This window comes from Atta cephalotes, assembly GCF_000143395.1.
Source record: "Atta cephalotes unplaced genomic scaffold scaffold00086, whole genome shotgun sequence".
NCBI lineage: Eukaryota > Metazoa > Arthropoda > Insecta > Hymenoptera > Formicidae > Atta > Atta cephalotes.
The window spans coordinates 29369-42970 of record NW_012130150.1 but is presented as its reverse complement, the minus strand read 5'-3'; the positions used below and the strand labels follow the sequence as shown (position 1 = coordinate 42970).

The following is a 13602-nucleotide window of genomic DNA, read 5'->3' as shown; positions in this document are numbered from 1 at the left end:
CGGCGAAGTACTACTACTCGGAGTTTGTTCTCNCGCATAGTAAGTTACCTCGTTATTATTTACTACTATACGTGTACGTCGTCTTCTTCTCTCCTTCTCTCTCTCTCTCTCTCTCTCTCTCTCTCTCTCTCTCTCTCTCTCGCTCGCTCCCTTTTTCTTTCTCTCTCTTTTCTCGTCCATCCATGTCGGTGGCTGTATCGCACCGTTTCTTCGTAACGCGCAAAACTCAAAGACCACCGCGGCGCGAGAGAGGCGCAAGTCGCGTACGGTTCATGAATTTTAATGAAATCTCGAGCCCGAGATGGAAGTTCCTTCGCGTTTTCCTCTCACCCTGCCCCACCGTGGCCTTCCCCGCGCTTCTTTCCTCTCTCCTCTCTCGCTCTTTTATCCATCGGCATCTCTCGCCGTTATGCGTCGTGCACTCTCTGCTGCATCTCGCACGCTGTGAACATCGCTCCTTCGTAGTTCTATGCACCGCCCCGTAAATGGCGTGCACATTGCACCACTGTACCGCAAAAACGAGAAGCGGACTCCCGAGGGCCGCCGACCGCGCGCGATATCGCAATATATTCCACCTACGTGATACTCGAATTCAAATTGGTATCGCGAGGAATAATAATAGGTGCTTATCGCCGAAGCAGAAATTAAAATTGCTTCTCGTAAAAAATGCTAACGAGATATTGGGGTGTCGCAAGATTGACGTAAAGATAACGAACGCGTCGGTGGTCGATGAGGCGGGAACAACGGCTGTACCGGCCTCTAATTTGATTCGCGATAAAATTATGCCCGATATATTCCTTCGATGACGGACGGAAGGGAAGGGAAGAGGCGAATCGCATTGAGGATGAGCTGTCACTCTCCTGTCATCTGGTACTCAGACGGAATTGGAATGGAGTTAGATCAACGATAACGCTCGCATTTGCGCGCGACAGAGTAAGTGGCATCCGCAAGCACATACATACGTATGTAGTACGTACACGCATACACGCCCGCATAATCGCAGGCTTCTTTCCAACGAGGACTGACAGTGGCGATTGTGAGGTCGTCGCGTGTCTGGAGTCGCTTGCATATATATATGAAAACGAGACAGTATGATACTTATTTCGCGGCGAGGTTATTGTTATCCTCTCCTCCCTCCCTCTTTGAGGCTAGCACGCCATTCACTTGTCACTTCGGGCCTCTACTCGAGAAAGAATATAAGAGGGAAAATCGGAGAACGCGCCAAAGGAAGGTGAAACTTTGACGGTAAAGCTATGAGCTATAAGCTCTCGTCAGGTAACTGACATTGTATTTTACAAAATATTAATAATTAATTTTCAAAACAGCAAAGGTCTTGTAATTAATTTAATTATAAATTAAATTGAATAAATTAAATAAACGTAATATAAATGCAATAGAATAATCTTTCATCTGTATGTTGCACGAAAAAATTAAATGGCGAATTAACTGACAGAGTATCTCTCGTAGAATACAATTTTCAGCAAGACAGAAGTGAGCTAATCATACCTTTTGGATTTATTTTTGACGGGAGCAACGAGATGAGCGTAACAAAAAATAAGTTTCTTAGGGGACGACGAAGATGATGGGTGAGGAGCAGGAGGAGTGATTGGAAGCCAGATAGCGGAACGCCGTTAGTTGGAAGGAGGCAGAGTGAGTTTAGGTCCCAGCGGGGACGAAAAGGGCCTAACGATCCCGAGCTACGAGCTTCTCCTCGCCCCATGCAATCTCCATAGAATTACCATACGATTAAGAGGACGCCGGCCCACGACGCGCGTATAGGAGCCACCGAGAGTAGCCCTCGAGAGTCTCCCAATTAGCCTCTCGAAAGATCACTCTTCCTCTCTCGTCCACACCAAGACGTGAATGCACTGAGATAATCTAAGATCGCCGACCTAGCCGAACCGGCATATCCATAAATCGAATCGGATAGAAGCGTGAGGTGTACATGTGCATCTGTAATAGTTCACGTACAAGAAATAGAGATTATCTCAACTATCTTGACTTATATACAGAATACATCCCGTTGTCTAATATATATCCCGAGGGTGAAATAATTTAATTATATTATATTAATTATTTTACCCTCCAGTTGGCAATGCTCGACTTTTTGATTGTTAATTCTGGTAGATAAATTTAAATTTAAATTTGTAAAAAATAAGTAAAATACAATCCAATTTCTATGATAATAAAAACTCGTTAATTTTTCGATTTCCAAGTGAGCCATTCGTCTTAAAAATTATTTTTTCAGAATAATTTTTGTTAAAAAATTTAAAAATTTTTATAGATTTATGAATAAAAATAAATAATATTGTATTATATTCACGCATTGATATATTTATTTATTATACTTTAATATAATTTTTAATATTATAAACGTGCCGTTATACAGAAAATTTTTTGGGGTCAGTCACCTCACTTGGAAACTTATGTCTGAAAATCAATGTGAGAGTCGAAATATTAAAGTTTTCACAAGTATGTATTAAAAATTTTATTAGAGTTTTACATACCATAGTCTAGAACAATATAAAAATCAGCACTGAAATTCGAAATTCTAGGTTGCAGACAAAAAGTGAAAATTTCGCATTATCGAGAGTTAATTACATTATATTAATAAAATAAAGAATTAAGCTTATTATATTAAAAAAAAATTAATTATTCATAAATGAAACCTCTGAGATCCATGTAGAAGATATTTGTTAACTCTTCGCATTAATATTTTACATATCAAAAAAAAGCTGTGGGTAAATTGTGTAGTAAAAATAAATAAATAAATAAATAAATAAATATAACAAATTCCAAAAAGAGATGTGTCACTAAATATTGTATTTCCTTTATCTATGTTATTTCCTTTATCTACGTTTGCAAGCAACTTATAAAATAGCATCTCGTTCGTAGTCCAATTTTTGTGATCTCGAACGTGTATTCTAAAATATCATGCACGTGTACGACACGCGTGAGCGCGTATTCGCGAAAGTTTATAGTTCATCGCGACAACACCCCTTTCCTTCTCTTCCACTTTTTCATCTCTTTCCCTCGCTCGGTTTACGAGCTTATTTTACTGGATTTTTATGATATAACGTACCTAGCTCCAGCTCGAAGTTTATAGGTTTGCGAGATTTTATCGTGGTATAACGTATGGTTTGTTAAATCGACCTCCTGCGCTCGTAGATACACACACACACACACACACACACACACACACACACACATGCACGCACGCGCGCACACACGCGCGCGCACGCCACTACACGTGTGTAACGCATCACACGCACGATGCAAAGTGTCTCTCAGTCACTAGATGCTAAATCGTTCGGCTTGACGAACCAAGTGGATCTGTTTATTTGACGAAAACTCGAGTAATCGATCCTCCTCAGACCGAGAGCGGCCTTTACACTCGGAAAAATAACACTAATCCTGTCTATCAGCTTTTAATTAAAGTACCGAATAATAAGAGCGGCTCCGTCACGAAAGCAATGACTATAACGACGACTTCCGGTCAGTAACTCCATGCAATTAAAGAGACTTAACTGCAATTCCGTTAACGGTACGCGCTACAACTATCGTACTTATGTATAACTTGACAGCACAATAGCTTTTCATCTTACCTCTCTTTCTTTTTCTTCCCTTCATTTTCACGAATTCCTCCTTTTGTTTCCTTGTATCAGTGTCACCGTCGAGTACGTAAGAAGTTCCCGCGCTTAAAAATGATGGTCTGCGTGACGCATCTATTTTTTAATTAGACGAACGTGAAACCGTGACTCGTCAATTGATAGTGCGAATGAAGAAAGGAAATAAAATAGTCGACGAAAATAACTGTGACGGCAGTTTAGGCCATTCGCTGATAAAGCCCGAAACAGCAGCGTTCGAGTTAAACTCTCGCGAACAATGTGTGCATACGTTATCTGTAAAGCGAGCATTACGGTAATTCCGCTACTTGATAATACGGCCATGTCTTTATCAGCGTCTGTGGGTACACAATGCATAATAACTCGCGCGTATTGCGGCCGTCTTTTGCTCGTCACGACGAGCCGCTTCGCGCGTCGTAATTAGCGAATACGTGACGCGTAATCGGCAAAGTTAATTAAAGCGACTCATGAGAATCAGCAAGGCTCTCGTTTTGTGACACGAGGAACGCGGGAACGAATGTATGCTCGTTAAGAAACGTTTCCCTACGCTAACGAAAGGGAGGCCGCGATTTACCACAAATGTGTAAGTTTTTGCAATAAATCAGTGCGTGAGCATTACGGCAGACTCCAATCGGACAAATCTCGTTAGTCGACTCCGTGAAGTTCGAGACTCGAGAAGACGAGGCGAAAAGAGAGAGAGAGAGAGAGAGAGAGAGATGGAGAAAGCGAGAAGGCAACAGAGAAAGAAAGAGATAGATGGGAAGAGAGGGCCAAGGGACTCCGGTTCACCTTGGGATGCTGGAACCCCATCTGCATGCGAGTATCATGGATGAAGAAGATAGAGATGGAAATACAAAGAAAGAGAAAGAGAGAAAAAAGAGAGAAAAAGAGAGAGAGAGAGAGCACGAAAGGCGCGGAACAAAAAGAAAAGGCAAGCGAAGCTAGGGGAACGACATTCCAGCTGGAGCCGGAATGAGCGGCGTCAACCTCTCGAAAACCGAAGCCACGTTTCGTACATTGTAACAATAACAGAACGCGATGCATACAATCAAATTCTTTCCCCGAACGCTCCACTTCTTTCACGTTCTCGAGCGAGTGAATTTCTCGACAACGCGAAGCAGAGCACTGTAAAATAAATCTATTAATTAAATTTGTTTTTTAATTAAAATTCCATAACTTTCTCGAGATCGTCGACGTGAATTCTTCGCGATTAACGAAGGAAATGTACCGAAAGCAATTTTTAATCGTTCACGCGAGCGTGCTCACCCGCCGTGTTGAAGACAGTTCGATGTCGTACTCGCGTAATAAATGGAAGCAAACGGAGCCATTAATTACGGGAGATAAAGGACGGGGGTGAATCCAGCGTGAAATGCACTGCGCGAAATCAAGGTCAGCCAGTTTAGTTGCAGCGAAACGCAATGCACTCAAAACTCACGTGGGCTCAGCTCTGTTTCGCCTTTCGGATTAATATTATCATATCAGGTAACGCGGCGCGAAAGGTCATATCTTTGAATAAAATTTTCGTACATCCGTTGTTGAATAAAACGTTTCTCGAATCAATTATTTTTATTGATGTTAAAAAAGGATTCCCCTAATAAAGAGGATGTTGTTGAACGATTAAAAATATCGAGCGACAATCGAATTAGATGACAACAATAATAACATTGTTGCTCAGACGGACGTATATTGCACGTTATATATAACGTTATATATAAGTGTGCGACAGGAAACGGAGCTATCATTGGCCAACGGCCGAATCGAATATGGATTTTTAATTGTTTGTACAAGCTGCCATTGTTTCAAAACTGCAGAGAATCGGAGGATGTACGGCGCGGCGGCGATGCCCTAAATTAAATAAATCCTCGGTGTGAAAATCGAACAGACGGACTAATCCAGCACGGGACATCCTATGTAACGGATTGCACCGCACGAAACGCACGTGCGTCATATACGCAATGACGGACCGTAAGTAAAGTCAGCCAATCGGATTGCGCGCCACGCGCGAAATCAATATCGGCCGATCCGTGATTAATGGCAGCGACGCGAATTATTATTCGGCCGAATTATCTGTTTTGTCCGCGGATTAATTTCGTTTTATCGGACGTCCGAATGCGCCGAAAAGTTCATCGTCCGGCAATGGTCCGTGCGCTTGATAATTACAAAGATGACTGTTTATCGTACAATCAGGTCGGATTTTAGTCCTCTCACCGCCGTTCGGGTCCAACATCCTCGAAGGTTTTTTTCTTTTCTTTTTTTCTTTTTTTTTCGTATGTACTATGAGAAGGATTATGCCAGCTGCTCTATGCGGACTGAAGAGCTGTCCGCACATGGAAGAGGATGAAAAAAGGGGGATTGGGGGACAACGGTTGAAAGGCGAGTAGAGAAATCCCGCGGATTTCGAGCCAGCCTTGTCTCCCAGTTTCTTTCGGTATTTGGGATCTACGCGCGCCCCACGGGAAATCGTCCTGAGCGGTGTATTCCATCCGAAACAGGTCTTCGAGATCAGCGGGTTACAGAAGGAAAGCGCCTCTTCCAATTTGACCGTGACAAATCGTAGTCAGAGGTTGACTGCCTCTTAGGACCCGATCGATCGGTATTATACGTGATATTCGAGGAAGTAGGACGATCCATTAACGCGAATCGAACGAGTTGCCTGGTTGCGTGTCTCGTAATTGGACTGTACAATTAGTGTTAAGTGCAATCGCCCGATTCTCCGCTTGTGATCGTATACCGAGTTAGAATTTCGGAGCAACATAAAATTAAGGTCTCCGATCCATTGCAAGCGCATTAAATTGCATCAAAAGCGAGGAAGTCAAGTGTGATTTATTTGCACTGTACGTCGGAATAAATTATTTTTTTTTTCGCTCAATTTATTTCTGTTAAAAATAAATTTTGCGATTTCATCAAGATTTATAGCCGTGAATTCATGAATAAAAAGAAGTCTTTGGTATATTTAATAAATTTATTCTATCGAATACGAAAAGTGACAGGTCGAAATAAAAGTTCGTAGCTCTATGAACTTCAAAATTCAAGCAGCTGCAATTTCGTTAAAAATGAATGACATTTAAATTTTTTAACAGGACTTTAAACCTTAAAACTTCTACTTTCGAAAGATCACTATGTCTTTTGACAGTTTTTGTGAGTTTCGTAACATTTTCCAGAAAACTACGAGCTGAACAAATGAGTAAGTTTCTTCTCACTGAACCTGTCACGTACCCAAAAAAACTTGCGAAAATTTTCTACTTTCTAACAAACTTTCTCAACAAAATCGTTTTTCGAAAATATTTCTAAGATTTTTTTGTCACTGAATTATCACAAATTAAATAAAAGGAGCATTTTTACTTTAATTGCTCATAATTCCGTTAAAATGAAAATTATCGCAATCAAAAAAACGGATTCTTAAAATTGAAACTCTACTTTATCGAATGGTATAATAGCCAAATTTTTTTACGTGTAGAAATGATACAAATGAGGTAGCACTACGAACTTTTGTTCCGATCCAATAGAAATTAATTCCTACAAATAAAGCAAGAAATTCGTGCAACTTTTTTGATATTATAATTCAATGCTATTGCAACAACTGATTGGGAGATTTAAACACAAATATTGTAATTCACATTTAAACTTTCACATAGCTTTTACATAGCGGAGAATTTTAATTCTCACATATAATTTCGCGCGTAATTCAGATTCCTTCGCTGAAAGACCGACAAGGATAAAGGTTGTTGGCAAAATAAAAATTCGCAACGTTATACGTAGATATAATAGCATGATGTTCGTCGGCGGCAAACAAAGGGATAAGGCCCCAGCTACGATGGAGAACGGTCCCACTTTGTACGGTCTTGATCCAAAGTTATCTGAGCGGCGCACGCGAGAGAATGAACGCAAGAGCAGATTATATTAAATGGCTGGTAAAACAGTCTGCTTAACATAGCGTTTATCTGCTCCTCTTGGTTTAGTACTTTTTCACTGCCTCGTCAGCCATCGCCCATAAACTTGACTATGACTATCGTGTGTCTCTTTTCCACTCGTGTGACGTGAGAAGGAGAAAGCTCAGTACATTTTTCCGCGCGCACGCGTGTGGCACTCTGCACGCAGCCGGACCGGAACTCATAAAAGATACAGGACCGTTAAAACGGTTCATCGTCTCGAGTACTTCGCTCATCATACTTTGACGCCCTTTTTTGTTTATGATAAACTCAAACTAAAACTTTCTGTTATTCTTTGCTCTCCTCTCTTTTTCGCATCGAAAAATCAAAGTGCTCTTCAATGCAGTCTATGTAGACATTGATCATTTATTTTATTTATTTATTATTTAACTCTAATAAAAAATCTAGAATTATATATGTATAAATATTTTATATGAAAAGATAAAAGTATGCGCTCTAAAAAATATGAATGTAAATTTGACATTATGGGTATTAAATTAATATAATTCTCATTGGTGTAAAATTACATGCTGATAAAATCCACATATTTATACCAACACAGTGAGGATTATATAAACCGACATGATATTAAATCCATATTTTTTAGTATATAGAATTTAATAAAATTCTAAATGTCTCAAATATAACTCTTTTTTTTTTTCAAAATATTGCCAGTATATATTACTTTTTAACAAAAAACATAGTGATCATATCATCTTTGTTTAACATTAGCAAACAACAAGAATGTAATGTGTCTTACTCGGTGTCTCTTGCTGAAAAACACTCATTATATTGAGCGAATTATAAAAGTATTTTTATATATAAAATATTTAAATAAAGAATACATCGATAAAAAAAGTCATAAAAATTATAAAGACAATTCTGAGAACATTTTAGCATTTTAATAAAATATATATATATACATTCATCTCTTTAGATAATAATAATTACATTAATAAAGTTTAAAAAGTTTTCTGCGTAGAATATCTGTACAGATACTACAATTTCCTAACAAAATATCGTGAAATCTTTTATGCTATAATTTAACTGTACAAAATTGAAGTAGAAAGGTCAATATCTTCGTGAGCTCAAGGCAAAGTACAATTTAAAATCTCAGTATAATCGAATGACGGCAAACGAGAATACAACGAGGAAGGGATAAAAATAATGAAAAAGCATAGGGTTACAAAAATGCACAGGCATTCGAAGATGCGTTAGCAAAAGATACGATTGCGTCCACATTTAAATTTCTCCGAAAAATAATCAATAGTGATCTCGTTTTCTCTCGATCACGAAAAAGATATCCTTTCGTCGCGTGTATCCAACATCCATTTGGAAATATCATAACGTTACAGAAACGTGGGATGTCGTTGTTGACGTCACAGCCCGCTGTACCAATGACATCCTCGTGTCTCCTTTTTGTGTGTGTCATGAATGTGTATACACATGCACAAACACACACCGTTGGAGAAGCGATGGGAAAGAGAGTAGCTTAGTATGAGGGGCGTGGTGTGATATGGTGTGGTCCTTCCACCCCCAACGGGCAGCGAATACTTTTGACGTAACTTCCATCCCCACACCGATCTCTCTCGTCCCCCTTTCGCGGATTTCTCCCTCTTTCTCTCTTAGCCTTCCTCGATCGTGTCCCCCAGAAATAATTGCACGTTTCGCGGTCTCTTGATCCGCGCGTAAAAGTAATCCAAACATCGCATAAAAATTATGTTTACGAGTTTCGAATGGTTCTCTCGCAGGGGTCGCGCGGCCGAAGGGTGGACGAAGGGAATGTCAACGCGAATTGCACTGTTGCAGATAGGGATCTCTCGTAATTTTTTGATTTCGCTCTACTGCGCTTACGAGCTGCAACACAACAGCCTGAATGTTATTCATGAAGAAGTTACGATCTTTTTCACGTTCAGAGATTAAATCCTGAGTTGGCAGTCTCGGCCTGCTCGATTTTCAATGTTGATACACCTTGAAATGCAGTCTTATCGCCTATTATCAGGCTTCTTTCGCAACGATTCGAAGATCGTAGAAATCGGATTTGCGAAGCTCAACATTATTTTAATAAAATATAACAATTTCAGTAGCAGTCTCTTTTTATAGTTTTGTGGTTCTTTATAAAAAGAAATTCTGCACTTTTTATATTAAAAAACAAAAAGAGAATACATATGGTATGCTAATTTTGATTCTTTGTTATAAAATATGCGGAATTTTTTTTATTTTTATTAGGAACTATAGAATTATATGAAAAGTGCCACTATCATTATTTTTTTCATATTAAGAGAATGTAGGAATATTCTCTGCATATACGTAAAGCATTGAAACCCGAAGTTTCGAAACTGTGCCGATTTCGAGAGTTAAAAATGCAATTTTAAAATCAATACCAAATACAACTAGGCGCCGAAAGTCAGCGTTTTAAATAAGACCTATGATTTATGACGTACAATAACTCGCGCGCACGAACGAATGGAATGAAACTTCGCTCAAGCATAGATATAATCAATGACGCTGCAAAAATAATAATGCATTCTCATAACATTCGATTTCTGTATCATGTGAAATACATATGTATAAAAATACGCGGCACTGCCAGTCTAATACGAGAGAGACTAAAAATACATTCGAATCCGCGGTCTCTGACACAAGATGAGTCGCAAACGAGAGTCTGTCACATCCGAAAGTAATTCATTTAAAAATTCCATTCATCCGTTAGCGCGGTACAAAATAGGCGAGTCGTTCGCACGTAAAGTTTAATGATCCGAGCGGTGCGAGTCGAGCAAAAAGAGCAAATGCTCATGTTGTTGCAGAGAAAAGATCACTCACCTGTCTTCTCCTTGATCTCGCAGAGCACCGAAAACAAGGCAGGCTTCATCCTATGGCAGTTGAGGGTGTGTTTTCTGCAAGCAAATCGCGAACAGATTAGCTCGACGTCGCTATAAAAATACAAATAAAAAGTTTGTTCTTTGTGGCTACTATAGCGTACACTTGTACTTAAAATGAAATAGATATACATATATTTAAAGTTTGGTGAAAACGATAGAAAATTTTAGTGGTCTGATATAGCAACAGAGAACAGATCTAAAGTGACACAAAAAATGATCGACGTGGGTTTTTTGACAAATTCGGGACTGATCCTTCGAGAAAAAAAAAAAGAAAGTTTTCCAGTAAAAAAACACACTGAGAGAAAAAACATCTTAATACAAAAAATAAACTATTAGAATACACCAAATAAATAACTTTTTTGTGTAAAATTATTAATAAAATATTAATTTAAGTAAAATTTTTTTGTATCAAGATATTTAATACGAGGAATATTTGATGAATTGTGATATCTTATTTTTTTTGTATCAAGACATTTTTTCCTTGTACAATAAATCATGACATTTTTGTGTGCCACTGTTAAACAAAGATGAAATTATCATTGTATTACACAGTATCTCTTGCTGAAAAGCACCAGAAGTTGCCCTCGAGTTCGCCGAGAGAAAAAAAATCGTATGACGAAGGAAGACAAATCTAGATACCATCACTCCGCATACAAATTACATGAAATTATAACTATCGCCGCCGAAATTAACGGCTCAATGCTAATAAAGGCAATTCACTTAATTCAAGGCCGTATGCTTAATTGAGGAGTAGGACCGCAATATTTAAATGGCTAACGTTTAACGCACGTCGCGAAAATTACAAGTGTCTCGCTCTGTACTCCGTGTAAAATGCACATATTCGTGGGAGGCACATCTGGCACTCTTTGTAGCGGGCGTTCAACACGCGGACAGGTACTTAATATAACTTAACATACATGAGCAAAGCCAGGTGAAACGAGCAGCCACACTTAGCCGTGTGTACACAGACGAGACAGTTTAAATGCAAGAAGTTCGGAGTTCGGAGTATCACCGGATGGATGCTATGTTTCTATTTTATTCGTAAAACGTGTCCTCTATGTTCATTTACTCGCTAAATTGCAAAGAAAAAAATGCGGTATCAATCTCTTCGCGAATCGATAGATTCTATCTAGACAAATGCCTCGCAGGTCCATCAAATTATCATAAAAAGATAGAGAGGATGTTTACTGAGATATATATTCCGTAAAATAAATCAAACTGATTTAATGCGCTAATGAATAACACGCGCATAATTAGCTAAGTATACACTGAAATCCGCAGTTACACAGTGGAAGCACTATTATCACTCGTCGTTATTAATAAGCACACTGCACGTTTTATAATACCGTATAATTAACTACAAAGATTGTGCAAAATGCGCCCCGCATGTTCTTTTTAAATTGATATATGAGATAAGAAGAACGGACGAGATGTACTTTTTGCGTGACGTTGCGAGAACCGACGAGCGGTATAACATGGGTACACTTTGTAATCTATACGATTTAATGCGTTTCCGTGAACCCGCCGTAACCCCGGGACCCGAAATAAAACCGCGTGTACCGTATTTTATACGTGGGCATCGTCTTGCTTTTATGAGAATTTCGTTTACACGATACTCCTCCTCCTAAGTAGTAACGAATCGACCTCGTAAATCGAAAGTACCATTAAACCTTTAATTCCGCTATTAACGAGCCGTAAACATAATTTTCTGCTCCGACGTAACGCTGATAGACCTTACGGACACTTTAGCGCCAAAGTAGTCGTGGCAATTAAGAATACGACACTACTTATTTTAACTATAAAGTATAACCGATGGTGTAAACATTAAATAAATATATATAAGAAATTTAGAGAGTATTTGAAGAGTGACTCCATTCATCAATTCTTAAGAGTGAAACTTTATTTTTCAAAGCGAGAATCATTCTAAAAGTTTTAGAAAGTGAAGTTTTAGAAAACCAAATATGCGACGATTTCCAAGTGCCGGAAGTGAACAAAACATTCAAGGACAAACGGGCAAGCATTCGAAGGAATTTGAAAGGAAGAAACGGTATTCAACGATACGATATTGAAAAGATATTGAAAAGGTATTCAACATGGACAAGATCAAAGGACGCATCCCGCACGCAAGCACATAAAAAAATGGCGGAGAGAAAAAGGAGGAAAAAGGATACGAGAGACTCGCTACAATACCTCGCTTGCGCCTCGTCCAAGCTCTGGTCCGTGATATTCATGATCTGCTGTAGGATCTCGCCGATGTCCTGTTTCCTGGCCTCGACCGCCTGGTCGGGGCCCTGAGCCGCGGTGCCGTCGACCGGGCCCATGCTGCCGTAGCCGGCGGTGTTCTGAGCCGCCTGACCCTGATTTCCACCCATCAGACCCACACTTGATCCTCCGTGTTGCAGCATCCTGCCAGTCTCATCCATCAACCGAATGCTCGCGCGCTACTTCACTCCCGGTTCAGCGTGCTTCGCGATGCCGTACGCACGGACGTGTTGTGTATATATGTGCACGCGTGGCCTCGCGTGTGTCGCCTTGGGGGCTTCTTTATTTATTTATTTATTTTTTATTTATATTCGCTACGTCGTGGCGCCCAGACGTGACCGACCGACGGAGCGCGCACTCGTGTCGCACTACACGCACGTAACGGATTTATCTACGCGTTATAATCGTATACCAGGTGTCGCGAAAGAACGCGTAATAAACTTGAATAGATCCAACTTTCGCGATCTACCGACCACCTTCTAGCTCGACGGACGTTGCCGCTGGCCGGATGTTGATGATGCACGTGCTTTCTCTCTCTCCAGTCTCCTCTTCCCTTTCCCAGATACGTATTTAAATCGTCGCTCTAGTAGAAGGCGCGCGTTGCACACTTGCAAAAATATATTCTCTCCCTTTCTCTATCCTCGTAGTGATGAACACCTCGTGACTTGGACTCGCGCAACGATCCCCGAAACGCGCGGCGCGAACGATCGACGACTTGGAGGTTATGCCAACGCCGCGGTCTTTGTCCTTCTGCGTGTCGTACGGCGCTTTTAACTCCGCTCCGTTTCGTCCCGTTTTTCTGTCTCCTTCTCTCTCCGTTGCTCTCGCTCGCTCCCGCACCGCAGCACGCTTACCTTCCCGCTTGGTGATGCACTTCTATCCTCGGCTTTCTCTCTCTCTCTC

General features: G+C 40.1%; 1 protein-coding gene across 1 annotated transcript in view; it reads right to left on the bottom strand.

The window, feature by feature from the left end:
* Window positions 1-12860, bottom strand: part of LOC105624699 (homeobox protein extradenticle) — a 47489-nt gene extending 34629 nt beyond the window's left edge. The window contains exons 1-2 of the mRNA XM_012206052.1: window positions 12628-12860; window positions 10379-10452 (exon numbers count right to left, since the gene is read on the bottom strand). Coding sequence (XP_012061442.1) covers window positions 10379-10452; window positions 12628-12860 — 307 coding nt within the window. The remainder of the gene's footprint in view (window positions 1-10378; window positions 10453-12627) is intronic.
* Window positions 12861-13602: the final 742 nt, after the last annotated feature.